Here is a 19,301-nt window from a genome sequence, read left to right on the forward strand (position 1 = left end):
TTGATCGTTTATTTTTACCTTTCTAGAAATTTGGATGTATAGCATTAGCATAGTCTCTTAAAATCACCTTCAGAGTTCGCTTGAACGCTTAAAATACATGTCTTATCCTTTACATGTGTGATTTGGCGTCAGGTAATTAATTATTAAATGAATAATATTTCAATCAAATCTTAAATGTCATGGATGGTGGATATATTCTTATGTGATCAAATCAACTATTAATGCTAAGAACAACCACGTCAAGGAAACAGCACAAAAGATATATTACGGTGTTGGAGGAATACCCAACCATGAACTTCTGTCAAACATTAAACATTGAGGTGTCATTCACTTACAGCTCCTTCGTGCAATCCAGCTTGTATTAACGGCACATGCCGCTACAGTGACGACTATTCAACTTTCTGTGAATGTACTTGGCCATATTCGGGGATATCATGTGACCAAGGTAAGAATATGACATATCGCGGGGTTTCGTAACTTGTGTAATTCCTTTAAAGGGCGGCGGTCGTTGCGCCGCGTATGCGCAAGATATGGGGCTCATATCAGCACAAATTTCGACCTTCACTGTTACTAGGTTTTGACTATATAATTTCATTGGTGATTGGAAGATATTGGTAGGTGAATGTGAAGAGTCGCAGGCTGTAATTAGTGCACGTTGCGCCCAAGTAAAAACTCGTACTCGTGATTTCTAATGCATTGTGGGAAAATCGATCACCGTCCTTTAACAAGACATGTATAGATTTTCAGTTAACTCAATTTCGCACAGCTGTTCAATACTCCCCAGTATCTAATGGTTCTATAATCATTCACAGCGACGCCTGCCACGTATGACGTCACGTGTGACTTTGAAGATGCTGATATATGCGGTATTACACAAAGCATGACTGGCGGTTACCAATGGTTACGAGTCGCCAACTATTCATCATTGAATGGTGTAATACACGACCATACAACTGGGTATGGTAAGTATGTAATCAGCTGATATGCGTATGTGTGTCAGCAACATATGTTAAGTGACGTCATAAGCGAGACCAACATAATCTGAACGTGGTAAACATGTTATATATTTTATTTATTTGGTAGACGTGGCGCCCTCTTGTGTTAGTTTATGTTTTGGAAAAAATGACGAAACGATGCGTGTCGGATTTTTGAGAAGGTAAATAGCGCCCTGAATCGAGCAATACGGATGTCGCGTAGTGCGACATGATTAATCGATGTATACATGTATGAGCGCCTTCAAATGTTGAAATGTCTAACGATTGGCCAATTTTAAAAGTTCCATTTGCATTGTGGGTATTGGAGCACCATATTTAGGGTAAAAGATTGTTCAGTAAGAGTACCAGGTAATGTTTTTCGGTCTTTGTATACGTACAAGAATGGAATGTTGGTCTCAATTTACCATGATAACCTGAATCCAATTTTGTTACACTTAATAATAATATATATAATAATAATTTATTTACCTAGAAAATATTTCATACAATACACAAAATTGTACATCAGTCTAGGTAAAATGGAATCTGAAATAGCTTAAAAGCTAGTCGAGTCAGATCCCTGACATAACTTGAATTTGATGACTTAAGTTAAGACTGACAGTAGGTTACACATCAATATATTTCAAATACACAAATATGTTAATATAATAATATATATATATGTATATACATACATTTATAATAAATATTAATTCTATTCTAAATACTCTGACATTAAATTTTCCCGAATAGTATTTTTGAATATAAGTTTTTGTTTAGACCTTAAAGAAATTGATATACTGTTCCAAAGTGCGGCCCTAAATAAGATATTGCAAATGTCCCCGTTACTGTGTTCAATCTAGGTACAAGTAAATCATTTTGACATCTTTGTCGTGTTCTATATTTATGATGTAAATACTGCAAAATGTATGTTGACATTGATTGTGGGAGATTCTCATGAATTATATCATACATAAAACTTAAAAGTAATGACTTATGAAGTTTAAAAACATCAAGAATTTGGGGAGTATTAAAAATTGGTGGTGCATGCGCAGTAAAGTCGGAAAACGTTATAATTCTGGCTATCATGTTTTGTGTGGTATGTATAACTTTAAGATGTGACGGGTATGTACTACCCCAAACTTCTAAAGAATAGGTGATATAAGGCTGAATCAACGTTTTGTAACAACGTAACTAAACGTAAAAACGAACGTAAAATCTGTAAACAAGCTTGGACTACGCTGTTCAGGTCACGTAAAATCACTGACGTTACATGGCCATACAACAGTTTATGCTAAGAGTAGATCAGCTCATTTGGATATGCGTGTTGTCTTATCATAACAACTGCTGTACATAGAATTTCACGAAGGCGTGAATATTTTTTTAAATAAACTAATCATCATAAATGTTCTATAAATTTCGTATGATTGTTGGAAACGTCTTGACCAATCACAACGTGTTTGGGGTGACCGCCAGTAAATCGTTCAATAAGTCGGAAGGATACCAGAAAAATTTCGACTAGCCAGTCAAAAAGTATTTTTTAGATTTCATGAAGCTTGTGGGTCTTCCAGGGTAAATATTTTATAAATATTTCACAAATTTTAATAAAAATATTAACACCTTCATAAAATTCATTGTAATTTTATTTCCCCGTGATTTTCTTTATGCAGGGTCACATTTTCAAATTTGTATGAATATTGAGAGTCAATTCAAATTGAATAAGAACAAGCTCGCATGATTTATTTTGTCTCAAATTGTTCACAAGTCTGTAACACTTTCATAATCTGTACCGATTTACTATATAAGCCCTGCCACCAAACAGTTATTCTCTTATCGATATACATTCAGAAAATAAGTATTCGCATATATAGAGTATAGTTTTATTGATCACGATTACTTTATTATAATCCTATTTGTTTTAAACATATTGCAGGTTATTACATGCACTTCCTTGGTTATTCCGGATCAGCGTATCTGTTTACGCCAATTTACTCTAGTACGCATGGTAACAATAGCGTTACTTGTGTTGCGTTTTGGTATCAGGCGGATGGTTCTGTACATGACTCTTTCGAGCTGAATGTAAATGTGATAGACAGGATAGACAATGAGTCATTGGGCATGCACATAGGGAGTACATCGGACCAAACGAGTGACTGGACGTTGATGCGATTCTTATATTCACGCAATCAAAACCCGTTTTATTCAGTAGTGATTGCAGGACATTCGAATTATATTCCGATTTCCATTGATGATTTAACCGTGCACTCTGGTCCATGTAAGTTACACATTATTCTTATCTAATTATCTATAAAAGTTCACGATGAATAATGGGTGATTGATCTAAGCCTTTAATATAATCATAGTTTGTGATTTTGTGTGTTGATACCGTAGGTGAATGTCAAGACTATGATTTCCAGTGTGAAGACGGCAATGGGTGTTTGCCATGGCAATATGCTTGTAATGGTATCAGTGAATGTCAAGACGGAAGCGATGAACGGATATGTGGTATACTATTCATACCCTGTAGACACATTGAACACTTAATCTATGCATGAACTGAACATTAATCCGTACAACTCCATATACTAAACATGTAATCAATTCACTTACACTTCCTGGTCACTTTAATTTACGACCACTGAACACAGTGAAAGGGAACTTAATCTATACATACTGGTCACTTATTCTCGACACATCGACGTATGGATCACCTAGCTAATATATACATCTACATACAATGGTCATTTAATATATACACCTACATACACTGAACACTAATCTATACATCTACATAAACTGAATACTTATCTATACATCCACATAAACAGAACAGTGTTTATAGATGTATAGATAAGTGTTCAGTGTTTATAGATGTATAGATAAGTGAACACTTATCTATACATCTATATACACTGAACACTTATCTATACATCTACATAAACAGAACACTTATGTATACATCTATATACACTGAACACTTATCTATACATCTATATACACTGAACACTTATCTATACATCTATATACACTGAACACTTATCTATACATCTATAAAACTGAACACTTATATATGCACCTATATAAACTGAACACATCTATATATCTACAAAAACTGAACACTTATCTATACACCTATATACACTGAACACTTATATATACATCTATATACACTGAACACTTATCTATACATCTACATAAACTGAACACTTATCTATACATCTATATACACTGAACACTTATCTATACATCTATATACACTGAACACTTATCTATACATCTACATAAACTGAACACTTATATATACATCTATATACACTGAACACTTATCTATACATCTACATAAACTGAACACTTATATATACATCTATATACACTGAACACTTATCTATACATCTACATAAACTGAACACTTATATATACATCTATATACACTGAACACTTATCTATACATCTATATACACTGAACACTTATCTATACATCTATATACACTGAACACTTATCTATACATCTATAAAACTGAACACTTATATATGCACCTATATAAACTGAACACATCTATATATCTACAAAAACTGAACACTTATCTATACACCTATATACACTGAACACTTATATATACATCTATATACACTGAACACTTATCTATACATCTACATAAACTGAACACTTATCTATACATCTATATACACTGAACACTTATCTATACATCTATATACACTGAACACTTATCTATACATCTACATAAACTGAACACTTATATATACATCTATATACACTGAACACTTATCTATACATCTACATAAACTGAACACTTATATATACATCTATATACACTGAACACTTATCTATACATCTACATAAACTGAACACTTATATATACATCTATATACACTGAACACTTATCTATACATCTACATACACTGAACACTTATCTATACATCTACATACACTGAACACTTATCTATACATCTACATAAACTGAACACTTATATATACATCTATATACACTGAACACTTATCTATACATCTATATACACTGAACACTTATCTATACATCTACATACATTGAACACTTATCTAGTCACAATAATACACTAAGTGGGTTTGTTTTAGTGTGCTCATCATTAAATATTAATAAACACACTTGACTGTTTTGACATTTGCATCTGAAAATCAAAGTATGGATACTTTTTTGGTCACGTGATACGTGTATCATTTCAGAGTCTGGTTAATTTTGGTGTTGCCGCCGACGTGATATAAAAAACACACACTAAAGCCTCGATTTTATCTTGTAGCATAATTTAATTCTATGCGTGTATTCTTAATTACAGGTATATGTGGTGGCGATGTGTATATACCAGCATATGGATCATACACGATAAACTCACCCGGATACCCCAATCCATATCCATCGTACTGTGACTGTAGATGGCGGATACATACTGACGTCGGTTATAGTATGATAATCACTATTCAACACTTCTCCGTCAGGCATTCTGATGCGTACTTGTACATATACAATGGAGCAAATGAAACATCATCTGCGGCGTTGTCGTTAACTGGTTCATCTTCGTCGCAATTACCTACACACGGCTGGAGATCAACATACAATGACGTATTTCTACACTTCACTTCAAGTTATTATTATAACGTTTACAGTGGTTGGGAGATACGAATAGTGTCACAACTATGTGAGTGAAAATCCTACAGTTTTTAGTATTATAATACAGGGGGTCATTGGATATAGCATATCATATATATACTCCAAAGTTGTGTACCATTATATTAGATGACGCGATGTCATTATATTATATGACGTGGTGCCATTATATTGGATGACGCAGTGTCATCATATTGGATGACACTGTGTCATTATATTGAATGACGCGGTGTCATTATATTATATGACGCGATGTCATCATATTGGATGACGCGGTGCTATTATATTGGATGAAGCTGTGTCATTATATTGGATGACGCTGTGTCATTATATTGGATGACGGGTGCCATTATATTGGATGCATTACTTGTTTACACTTGTACTTGTATCGTTACATTACAGTAGTTGCCAGTAAGCACAAAACATGTCAACTTGCTTGACGTTGTGAACTATAAACAGATTTGTGAGAATTTTAGATGATGATATGACGCTTCCTTGTATGTTATCTGGTGTCGTTTTCTTTTTTTCTGCCTTTGCCTTTTTTTTCACTCCAGTGGGGGTACTGGTATCATCTATGTCAGCGGGCCGACAATCGGTATATGCGTTCGTGCATGTGCTTACGCCAACAAATCATTTGCATATAACAGCGTCCGGATTACTTTCGGAAATTCCGTCGCGTTTCGGAAAGTTTTAATTTTCACAACTTTTGAATATTTATTCATACTTTTAGGTTAGTGAAGAAGTTATAATAACTTTTCATTTCACTTTAACTCTGTTTTTTTTTCACCCCTCAGACCCCTTTAAAAAGTCACTTCTGGCCATTATAATGGCCACTATTTTTTTAATGGCCAGAATATCAACCAGAACTTTTTTAATGTTCAAAATATTGACCAGTATTTTCAAACTGGTAGTTATAATGACCACTATTTTTACACTGGTCAGAATAATAGTATTTTTTTGACATTTTTTTAATGGGTATTAGAATGATCATTTTATTTTTCATTACATGAATAAAATGGTCATTTTTTTCATGTCAAAGATATACCCGGTAATGGCACATGGGGATTGACAGCTCTCCTCTTTTTCCTCCCTTGATTCAGTTTGCTTCAATTTTAAGCCAGTACAATTGTAGGTAAACGTAAAATACGAGATTTTGAAAAATTTGAATTATGGAATCATATATCTAGAAAAAAAAGTTTTGGGTTAATTTGTTTTTAAAATCACAACAAATCATGCACTTGATACTTAATAATATATAGTGTAATGCAATAGGTTATTAAACATAGAAGATGATCCATTTTCAATATACGGTCTAGACCCATATCACAGGCGCTAACGAAGTGTGTGCAAACATTGAGCCCAGGCTAATCACCCAAAATACCATTGTACTTGAAGTCCTTTTGAAAATTTAACTATTATATTCATAACTATTCTTATTCATAACTATACTAAATTGACAATCAATACAAGCACATTCTGTGACATTATTCTTGAGATAAAAATGGACTGACAATGAGACTGTGTACTACTTTCTGTTCTTATAAAGGCAATGTCCAGCAGTATAATAATACCTTGAACAAACAAACAATACATTCACTACTGGACCTTCGAACAGTGTGCAACCCCCAAAATACTCAGCAACTGACTTTCCACCAAAAAAGTCACATAAACAGCTAATTACTCCAAAAAGTCGCAGGAAGTTACTCCAAAAAGTCACATATACAGCGAGTTATTTATCCGAAAAAAGAGCCTGTCTTTATGAGTGGGGTTAAGCTCAAACATAAACAAAATTCACATTTTAATAACGACAAAAAACTTCAGTCTTCAAATACACCCAAAACTATAACATTTTACATTGAACTACTTAACCAGTAACTTTTCATGTGTGTTATAAACTGTAGAAGTTTATGTTGAAGTGTCGATGGAAGGTGATTTTAAAGTGGCTTAGACAGAGTCAATTAAAAAATACCCATGATGCTCTGCTTCATTTTTATATTTTGCCATTTTTTTCTATTATGAATAATTTAATGCGATATGAAAAATATCTGTGAAAATATTTTGTGTACAAAACGGTGTTGGGAACAGCATATAACGGCGTTACATAATGCAGAGTTTTATTAGTGCATGTCGTAGACAGCGAACCAAATTGGAGTTGTTGTACGCTCTAATACAGTGACCCAATCAGTGTGGAAGCGTGTACTGAGTAATGACTGGTGGGATACTAGTAGACGACTTCCCCAGAAGTCGAAGATATAGTGTTTCGCATGTGCGCGCATGCCGTTTTGGGGTGTAACGTAAATTTGCACATGTGATATTGTGCTTCTGAGTGTACCAATCAACGTCACAAAATTTCCCTTCTATCAACTATCAGCAAACTAGTATCGGAAGCACCACAATGGTTTAAAAAAACAATTGAAAAAACTGCAGATATTAATAAAAAAATAAGCATTATAAATCAATAAAACATGGAAAAGGAATGAAAACAAATATTAATAAAGGAGAAAAATATATGGTGGTTGTTTCGATAATTGGTTGTGGTTGGTTTATTTCGGTTAACAGTGTAGTTATGGCACTGTACCATTGCTGTTTAATTGCTGCCTCCTTTGGGAAACAAGTTTGGGTGTTCTTAGCCAGTGCACAGACCCTCAACACTGTGGCCTGTGCTATAATTTAACTGTTGGGTCCTCCTGTGAGTGAACACAATTGGTTTAGCTGAAATGCAAACATTTGGGATTAGCTTAAATCTTAGCCTGCACTTGGTCAAAGTCCCTCCACAGCCCCTCTATCCCCGGTCTAGAAACGGCTATTCTCTAAGGTGTGAATTACCGGCTCTGCTAGGACTGCGCTGGGTATGGCTTTCTGTGAAGCATATTATCTTGATAGCAGAGCATTCTATTGAAAAGATCGATTTATAGTTCCCTTCATATTCTAGTTTTTACAAATGAAAAAAAAATATTTTGATATTTTATATAGATTTAAAGTAGATTTATAGATTTGTCTATGGTGGCATATTGACATTATTATTCGTGAATATCGCACTTATATTTGAGGGACTCAGGGATCGCAACTTGGAACACTTCTAACACCTTACAGGTTGGCCCCTTCTATTTGTCATGTGTTTTAGAAAGATCAATGTTTTTTCGTTTATTGGATATATTAAACCCAGTTGTAGTTGGTGGATCGGTTCATTGTGCTTGTTTTATTATATTATATACAGTATACGTATCATATTTAGGCATCACTTGTTCCGTTCAAAATAAAGATGGCCTCTCGCCGATTCATTTCCATTCGAATTTTTGTGTCATTATTTTTGTTTCCAAGCATATATTTGGGATATAGTTTACAATGCTGGTCTCTAAGAATAACATCCTGCAGTATCAATTCTTTAGCACTGCCAGAAATTGAGTAGGCAGACTTTTTTTCGCCCCGATGAGAATTTATTTATGGGCAGCATTTTGTTTTTGATTTACTAACTTACTCGACGGGAGTCAGCCGTTTGACCCCTTTTATAGTAAGAAAACTGTATCGAACCATAATAGATTTGAACATTAACCTTTTGGTGATGTGGTTAGTTTTTCTCTTAGATGCTCGTATTTTGATAATTCAAGGTAATATGTTATGTTCTGTTTAAAGTTTGTGATCACAGTGCTAAAGTTAGTGTACGCTCAGCTTTGTGGCTAATTGTTCAAGTTGTGAACTGTTTATTTACCCGCGACCAGCCCTGAGACAATAGACTGCGAAGCGTTTCCAGACCGGGGTTAGAGGGACTGTCGTCCCTCTAAAGACTGTGATTTGGTGTAGCCTGTAACCAGACTACTGTGGACCAGTGATGTTTTGTAGTGGATTACCTCCCTCATGAGTACATTTAAATAACAATGGAAACTAGCACATCACTGGCAACACATACAAGGATTTTGGCAAATTTTCTCCGTTTTGTATGAAACTAATTTCACAACAACATAATGTTTTACAATAAATTATACCAAACATGTATAATTTAGTAGCAGTAAAACTTTTTAAGTTTTTTTTGAATTAAGAATGCACCAATCTCACTAGGAATCTATTCAAATCTAACCCTTAGTGTGCAATTAATAATGGCTCATCAAAGGTATTGAATTACTGAACTAGAACACACATCTTTGTATAGTTTCCAAAACTAAAATATTATTTCATGCTCTGCCCCCTCTCATGTAACAGTTTGTTAAGAATACGTACATTATTTAAAATCATTTTAAAAATGCGACTGGAATGTCCAGGCCCAAACTTCTGCTGCTGCAACATCCGTCCATTCCTGCATGTACATGCAATTGTTTCTCTGAGATTCTGCATGCAGCCAGTTTATTTTTTGAACTGAATAACACATTTCTAGAAGTATTTTTTTACATTTCCAGATAACACTATATATAATTTAACAATTTCAGGAAAAGATTAGATTGCTTGCTATTCCATTAGAAACTCTTACTTCCAAGTGTGATTTTCAACAAGCGTTCATATGTTTAGCTAGGGAAACAAAAGCACAGTGACAGGAAGTCACCACAGCCGAAAGTATGACAAAGGCTTACACTTCAAAAAATTACTGGAAAGTAAATAATTTATAACCAAAGACCATCTATGCATAAACAACTAAAGATCTGAGTGCTTTGCAAAGTAAAAAAGTCATATGTAGGAAGTGGGATGGGTTAAAACATTGCTCAAAACATCATCTTAATCATTCAGCTCAAACACATGAAGTACAGAAATTGGATAATTAATGGAAACATTATACAAAACAAGATTATGTAAGCATTATTAATAGTATGCCATGTATTTGAAAAATCTTGATGTAGTGCACAGCCATAGAGACTGTTTTAGTGGATAATAGTATTTTAGGTTTGCAATGTCATACTCCTCCAGATATTCATCAAGTTTTCTTGAGAGGGGATTAGCTTAAGGTAGAGATGCAGGTTGGGAGACTATATTTCTAATTGCCTCTAATTGCTGTAATTACATGAGTAAAATATACTTTTTACCCATCAAGTTATATATTATTTGAAAGAATTTTATTTCAACTTTCGAGTTTTATGGTTTACAATAATGTACTATTATACCATATTAAGTGGTGTTGATTTTGGATTAAAATCATGCATTTTAGGTGACAGTGCACTTAAAACTATTTAACTTTTGAATGCATACTCTCATTTTGAATGAAACACACTTATTTAAAACTTCTGTTTACTAGGATCATAATGGCTTATTTATGAGTGTTTCCATTGAAAAGTTTTTTACACAGTGCTCTTTGAAACATTTACATTTTATAAATCATTCACAGTTAACAGAGTCGCTAATTGTCAGCTCTATTTTTTCTGTTCCAGTGAAGACAGTGAAACCATACAAAGCCATTTACTTAGGAGAGACCTGAATAATGACCCCTGGAAATTTCATTGAAAACAAATGAACCGTCTAGAAGTTAAATAGTTTTAAAGTTGAAATTTTCAGTTATAATGAATCATTCGCTTCATATGTGTAACAGAAACTCATAGAAATACACCATACACCGTAATTTTAAAATGTAACAGTTTGTTATGTTAATGTTAAATCGTCAGGTGAAAAAATAAAATAAAAATATTTACAATTCGAGGGAAATGGACGAAAAATTGTCCGCGAAGTCTCAACCTTGCGTGAAAACTGTCATGGCGTCGTGTTATCAATTCCTCTGAGGGAGGGACACAATGGATTACGTAAAGCCGATGAGATATTCATTCATCATATATATAGTTTTTTTTCCCTTTTTTTAAATTGTCATTATCTGCAAAAAATAATTCAGTTTGCTATTAGCTTACAATGACCAGTTTTTAATTAATACACTTTGTAACCAATTTTGGAAACAAAAAATTGTTGTGTCTGTGTATGCTGGCATATTTCTATCCTCACAAATAGCAATGTGGATAAAATGACATCTTGTGATATGTTAATTTCTCCCCTATGCAACTCAGATATACTTCAAAAAAGATGATACCTGGTACATTCTGATTGAAAAAATATAAACATTGAAACAAATCAAATCAAATTGTTTCCTAACTGAATATATTAAGGGGTTGTGCCATATATACACACAGTTTGTCTCTTGAGACTAGGACAGTACATTGCTGTACTTGGGAACCTAATTTCTGAGAACAATAGGGGGATTTAACTTCCTACAAGACAAGAGACAAAAGAATGTTATGTAACAATCAGGCAGCTGCATGATTTTGTCCCTCAAAATAGGAAGCTGTGTACATACAAAATTATAGAGTCCCCCCACAATGGGAATGCCACCATGCATGTACAACTTCATCAACCCCCTGGTACTTTCACAAAATAAATAATTGTATTATAATTATGATCCAATACAATACCATATTTGCTCTGAAATTACATTTGTGGATACTAAATCATGAAAATATTACTTATTTCGACCATTGAAGATCCCTGTAATTTACCTAAGCGCATGTGCTGCTAATAGAGTAATTATGGTAAGTGTAATATTGTTTCTATATTGTTTTCAAAATCAAGAAAATGATATGGTATGGTATTCAGATGGTTATGATAGACCTTAGAAAACAGGGACATGCAACTTCTGTCTGAGACAAAAGAAAATCCAGTTTCTTATGTGCAATGTGGGTTATTACCTCCTGTATAGATAATCTCATTAATACATATACATATACCTAGAAGATTTATACATCTGAAACAGTTTTTACTAGTATTCCCATTTGTCAGTGTATAACGAGTGCACTATGCTATATCAGTTCTGAATATGATGAAAAATCCACTTGTTATAACGACACAAATTTTGACAGGTCATTGTTCATTTTTAGGCAGTTTTGTTTCCTTGCAGAGAAAACTTACCTTTTTTGTTTCCCTTTCCTGATTTCACAGTGGAATAAAAATTGTTAATTTTTAGTTTCACTCGCATCAATAGAATGGACTTGGCTATTCAGTTTTGATCAAATTAAATTTTTCTGATTATATTATAACCACAAAATTGTCCCATTTTGTGTAGTTACACCCTGGCAGCCGTGTTTGGCTTATGAAACAGGAGAAGATGTAACAGTGGTGTTGACATAGATTTATTATCAGTTTCAGATTATTAGATGTTAATTTGGGTAGAAAATTATAACTAAGGTTACATGAAAGGGGTAGCCACAGTAGCATGTCCCTTTAGCATGTCTATGATTTAAGTAATGTTATATAGACTAAATATTTTTTTGTCCAAGTTGAGCCAGAGTGCCCATGATCAATTTGGCTGACCCAGAAACGCCCAGGACTTTTACTGACTGCATATTACACCTTTATTATAATTTGTTTAATTCTCGCCCATTTGCCCCCTGGATCTTCAATAGTAGTGTTCATGCTACACAAAGTACGGGCTAAGATTTAAGCTAATCTCATATGTTTGAGTTCATGCACAGAAGGAAACGATGATTAGCACGGGGTAAGGAACGCCCAAACTAATTAAGAATAAGCAAAATCTTCAGGAATTTTAACTATGATTGCTCAGTTAGAGTAACTAGGAAGGTTAGTTCTACAGTTAGAAAACAATACCAAAGCAAATTCTGAAAGTGCAAATTGCAAAATAACACGAAGTAGCACAGAGTCTCATCATTTCTTCTTGAGTCAATTTCTCTATATGTGTTAACGTTGATTGTCATGCAGGAAATGGCACACCGAAATAAAAAGTTATGAATATAGTAGTAAATCTCCTAAATGAACATTGAATAAAATGTTGTTTTTTTTAGCCGAGCTAAGCGTTGTTTTGCCTGTGCTAAGGCTTTGGACTGACCGGATTTACTCTGTACCTAGTATTTCTTAGCCTGTGTTCATGCACATTTTTTAGCACAGACTAAGGTATTGGACCTCTTAGCCTTTGCTAAAGAGCTCTGCGTGAATGCTACCAATAAGTGTCTTCTGTTTATTCCTTCCTTAGGCGCATACATTAAGGTTCACTTCCCCTTTATAGTGATCTCTACAACTCATTCAAATCAAATTGGGCTCAAAGTACGGCAAAGAATATTAGATTTAATTGAAATTAAGTTTAAATCCATGCTAAATTAAAAGTTAATTTGAGTATGGGAGTTTTACTTTTTTTTTGTGCGCAAAGAAAATGAACTGTTGCACACTGTGGGAATATATCATCTATACTAGTACTAGGGATTGTGTATGGTATTTGACGTTATGGGCATAATATATATAGTTCATACATGGTTACTAAATTAGATTTCCCAATGTACAGTACACTATTGCTAGTATTGTCTGAAGAGAAAAAAATATATACATAATCTTCGAAAATTAAAAAAAAAAAAACATTTTGCAGTCAGTTAAATTATTAATAATTTGAAAACATTGCCATGAATGGAAACAAGTTCACGTTGATGTTTTTTGCAGATTTCAGGAGTTGGAAATAAGTTTGTTTACTGTATACTTTTCTTGTATTAACAAACATAGGAGCTAATCCTCATTAACACCTACTTGAGCTTGTTGTTTGACAATTATGAATAATAATGAAACAGTACTTACACAGTGTGCCATGACTGAACAAAAACTTGCGCATTTATTTTTTTCAAAAAAATAGGTATGATAGTACATAGAGCAAATGCCACAGTGTTTTTCTAATTTATATAATTTTTGAAAAACAAAAACGAAAGCCCAAAAGACTATCCTGCTACATAAACAACAACAAAAGTATCTAAAATTGTATTGAAGTCATTAAAAAATGGTAAAATAATTACAAATTCATACCTTGATTTGCCGGTTGCAGTACTGCAATCGTCCTATGATTCAACACCATCTAAATACTCCGCAGGTTATGTAGCCCACCAGCAGTCACTGGCATCAGCGTTACTATAAAATTTCACTGGGGATCGAGGCAATATTCGCGAAACTTCATTAAAGTGTACTTGCAAGCGCCAGTAAAACATGGAAAAATGAATTCCCACACGTATATTGAGCTCACACGAGGTAGCAGGCTTTTTTCTGGGCCATTATATAGGTGACATGAACAAAAATACTGGCCATTTTATGTATGTAATGAAAAATAAAATGACCATTATACTGCCCATAAAAAATGTTCATTAACTCCATCATTTAAAAAGCAATTGTAATTATTCTGACCAGTATAAAAAACATGGGTCATTAAAACCACCATTTTAAAAATTCTGGTTGATATTCTGGCCATTAAGAAAATAGTGGCCATTATAATGGCCAGAAGTGACTTTTTAAAGGGGTCTGAGCGGTGTAAAAAACAGTGTTAAAGTGAAATGAAAAATTATTGTAACCTCCTCACTAACCTAAAAGCACAAATAAATATTCAAAAATTTTGAAAATTAAAACTATCCGAAACGCGACGGAATTTCCGAAAGTAATCCGGACGCTGTTATATGTAATCATTGTGACGTGTTAATCAAAGAGCAACATGCACATATTCTCAGGGCTTTTAAACACACGGTTTGACTTTCCTATATTTTAAAATCGTTTCGTTTCGAGTTCCGAATTTTACTTTTTTAGAGAAGACTTCGTGACATCCGTGTGCTTGCGAACCTGCATCTATACCTTAAGCATATTAAACAGAGATTTCACCCACTGCGATTTTCTCTTACTGGAATGTTCCTACCAGGATTTTGTCCACTGAGAGTTTGTTCATCCATACGTAATACGTGAATATATCGTGTATCATTTATATATCGGGAAAACATTCAGAGTCACAGAAGAATAATAATCGATGTGAGAAATGAAACAACAATTAATTGACTCTCAGCTCGATGATCGTCTCGTTTCGTGAACTGATAGAAGCCATGTTTCTGTCAGTATAAGTAGGATAACAAAAATACCAAAAATTAATCGTCGTGAATCCAAAACTGGATCATATAGGGATTACAAAGCTACTAATATCACCGAAAAACGACGTGTCAGCAGTGGATTTACAGTGGTTGACATTTCGTAACAACGCTCAACGCGACCGAGTCTGTTAGCTATTAAGTTGCTAATGTGAACTCCCTAGGCTGATGGGAACTGACTCTCATAACAAAGCACCGGAAAGACATGGGTTTAATCGGTAACGATCGGGAGGCGTCGGTTAGTTGTGTACCGCTGGTGATTCCGCTGGTTATGGACTGTTTTCTCGCTATCCGCGCATTTCCACAAGCCCAAATACTTCTCAATATACTCTATATAGTGAGTTCTAACAACATTACGAAGGCTGAATGCCACTTTAACCTCGCACCAATTCTCCTAATTCGACTCCGGCACCACGATAATTTAGGATTTTACACAAAAATACACTTATTCACTAATACATCGCTGAACAAATACATAGACAAAGTGAAAAACTTAAATCACAGCCCCTCTATCATATAGAGGAATGGAGTTATTTTACCATAACAAATATTCAAGTCACCGCTGTACTTTCGTTCAAATACGTAAAATATAATTATTTAGATTGTCAATATACAAGACACTGTATATTTACTACTTTCGATGGGGGACGAGATCTGCTCACCTACCTCGCAGTGGGATCTAGACATTCTGAAACGCTATTTCCTGCATTTTGAAATAGTTGCTCACCAAGTGGTGCCTCAAATTATGTCAATGATGCTTCCAAGTACAATAATAACGTATTCATTGTGACAGAGTAGTGCCTACTGCGAAATACAGATAGATGCGCTGTAAAGAAGCCCATCTCCGCTGCCAACCACTCACGTCACGTGACGTCTCACACGGACTACTCAACTCAGCGTTTTACTTACGGTTGACCGCAAGCACTCGTAACATTTCTTGTGTTCTCGTCTCTCATTCATTTCGCGATATATTCATACAGTTTAATTCACCATTTGATTGCAATACTTATGGATAGCGTGGGCGGTGTTTTTATTCACTGGGATTAGTTATTTAAAAAGCTGATAAATAATGACCATCCTCTGACGCGCACTGAAACAAAGTAAGTTGTTCGTTAGTCAGACCAAAACTAATTGATATATATATATATATATATATATATATATATATATATATATATATATATATATATATATATATATATATATATATATATAATCGATTATTCCAAAACAAAAGTGCTCAATACAAAGTATATGTCGAGCGGATAAATGCGGTAATAGAGGAATTAATACACAACTACATGAATATTGAAACTCGACAGCACTGTTTCGTAAGGTACAAGTACCTAACTCATCAGGAGCTTTATGTTTAATAATTCACTGCACCAACGAGCATACATTATAAACTTCGCAAATTAACATATTAATTAAAAATAAAAAACATACAGGTTTAAGTGTTACATAATAAGGCTTTTGATCTGTGTCGGCATGATGATACGAGTTCATTTCTTTTGTTTAGTGTGGAGTGGTGAAGTCTAAAAATTATTATAAATTTTTCCTTCAAACAAAGAATGTATCGTTTGCTGGAGCTACTGTACGGGCTACTACGAGCAAGAATTTTCCATGTTATTCTGTGCTCAATATGTTTTCCTTTGAGTGACCAAACATGTTACCAGATGGTAACAATCACTGCATGTGCACACTTCTGCAATTTCGACATTCAGTACTGTTGTTTTCATAGCTTGGTGAATGAACTGCTACTGCAGTTATTTTTATAGAGCATGATTTATTAAAGCTCGGTTGTCGCGCCGCATCTTATTTAATATTGACACATAGCAACGCACACAACGCGTGTACGCACTCGACGACGACCACCGCCCTTTAAATGAATATGTCTAGTTGACATTGTAATCTTTCTATATTTGAAGCACCGACAAGACCACCCTTCGGAACAATTTGTGATTTTGAAGATGACTTTATTTGCTCTTATGATCAAGACACTATGGATGATTTTGACTGGACAAGAATTTCTGGTTCCACGCCGTCGGGGAGTACAGGCCCCTCAGGGGACCACACAACGACAAGAGGTATGTATGATCGTTCGTTGTTAAAATAACTTGCATGTACAACATGTGATACTTTATTGCGTGGCGCCAAATGCCTAAAAGCATGTTGTTGTGCAAATATTAATACAAGAAAAAAACAATAAATTGTAACTATATTTCCGATGAATCGTAACAAGTACCTAAATATGTGAAATCATTTTTTTTAAGAATCTGGATATAATAGTGATCCAATCGAAACCAACCCCACATAGCATAAATGCGTGTACATGAGATGCTGAATTGTTGCCCGCAACTCGAAGTTCAGTTAACTGTTAATTAAACATCGAGTTACAATTTGGATGTGGTTTCGCAAATGTGGGCGTTGTTTTAAAATATTGCGTCACGGTAACTCGAACAATTCAGTTTCTCACATCCCGGTTATATCGTAATTAGTTCCGTCCAGGACCTCGCATGAGCCTAAATGATGACAGATATAACACAAACATTCACTAGTAACCAGCTAAATAAGTCGGTCAACAGGGACCAGGTGGTCGTGCGCGATGGATGGTTGACAAGGACCAGGTGGTCGGGCGCACCAGGAAATAAAATGAGGACACTGTTTCGATAATGTTATTAAATATACATACACATGTCCCAATCAATAAACAACTTACATGCGACGTTGTCACAGCAGAACGCGAGCCAGTGTCGACCAGTGAGCGGATTTGTTATCAAACAGTCGCATGCTGGTTGCCGAACATGTAAACATATGACGTCACAGTGCGACGGCCTATAGTCGTTGTTTGTAAGATGTGAAAACTCAGACATTTTGTAGCAAATAAACACCTGGTGAAATGCATTAACAAATTGGTAAATTGTCTTATCTCCATTCCAGGGTTTTATATGTACATCGAGGCGAGCTCTGCATACTATAACTCTATTGCTCGGTTAAACACGTACGCGATTTCTAAGAACAGCAACGCATCGTGTTTACAACTTTGGTATCATATGTACGGAAGCAATATGGGAACTTTCAACGTTTATATTGATGACTTCACTAATTCTACGCTAATTATGACTCGTTCGGGTAACCTTGGCAACTACTGGCGGCATGCAGTGATCATGATTCCTTATACGTCATCGGAGAGGTATCGAATAGTGTTCGAAGGTGTTCGGGGAACTAGTTATTACAGTGACCTGGCTATCGATGACGTGCAAATATTCGACCAGTGTGATTACCAACGTAAGTAACATAACACTTGTGTAACATATTTTGCATTGGTGTAACAATCTATGTTTGGCGAACCAATTGTCTGTATTTATTTATTTATTTATTTATTTATTTATTTAGTAATACATAGTCTGATGATTGTGAATACAAATGTATAATATCCTAAGTTTGATACACAATATCAACACAAATCACTAAAAGTCTACAATTTCATTCATTATTTATTATGTAATCGTCTCAGTTCATTCAAGTGCTGCATGTACCTGGTGTCGTTTTATTGCGGTAAAAGATGAGCATAATTCTGTCATCTCTTACTGATCAATAATGTGGTGCTGGGTAGGACAGCATTTCAGACGTTGCTGGTCTGGTAGATGCCACGATTTACCCATAATCCTTTGCCGGAGAATGCAGACTACATAATACTGATGCAAATTTGAATATCTAGAGAATGAAGAGTGATATAAAACACTGTAAATTGCATTCTGGGAGCATTACGTTATTTGCCTTGACTTTTCCTTAAAAGTGCAACAAAAGTATAT

General features: G+C 34.6%; 1 protein-coding gene across 3 annotated transcripts in view; it reads left to right on the plus strand.

Moving 5' to 3' along the window:
- LOC102805322 (uncharacterized) overlaps window positions 1-19,301 on the plus strand; it is a 261,933-nt gene that overhangs the window by 156,797 nt on the left and 85,835 nt on the right. For all 3 annotated transcript variants that reach the window (XR_014931631.1, XM_085508110.1, XM_085508109.1), the window contains exons 7-13: window positions 338-445; window positions 813-962; window positions 2,908-3,249; window positions 3,366-3,479; window positions 5,307-5,666; window positions 17,415-17,573; window positions 18,427-18,774. Coding sequence is in view for 2 of the 3 variants with exons in the window: in XM_085508110.1 (XP_085364236.1) it covers window positions 338-445; window positions 813-962; window positions 2,908-3,249; window positions 3,366-3,479; window positions 5,307-5,666; window positions 17,415-17,573; window positions 18,427-18,774 (1,581 nt within the window). In the remaining variant the exon portion in view is untranslated. The remainder of the gene's footprint in view (window positions 1-337; window positions 446-812; window positions 963-2,907; window positions 3,250-3,365; window positions 3,480-5,306; window positions 5,667-17,414; window positions 17,574-18,426; window positions 18,775-19,301) is intronic.

Source organism: Saccoglossus kowalevskii, chromosome 14 (assembly GCF_978046115.1).
Source record: "Saccoglossus kowalevskii chromosome 14, keSacKowa6.1, whole genome shotgun sequence".
NCBI classification, from domain to species: domain Eukaryota; kingdom Metazoa; phylum Hemichordata; class Enteropneusta; family Harrimaniidae; genus Saccoglossus; species Saccoglossus kowalevskii.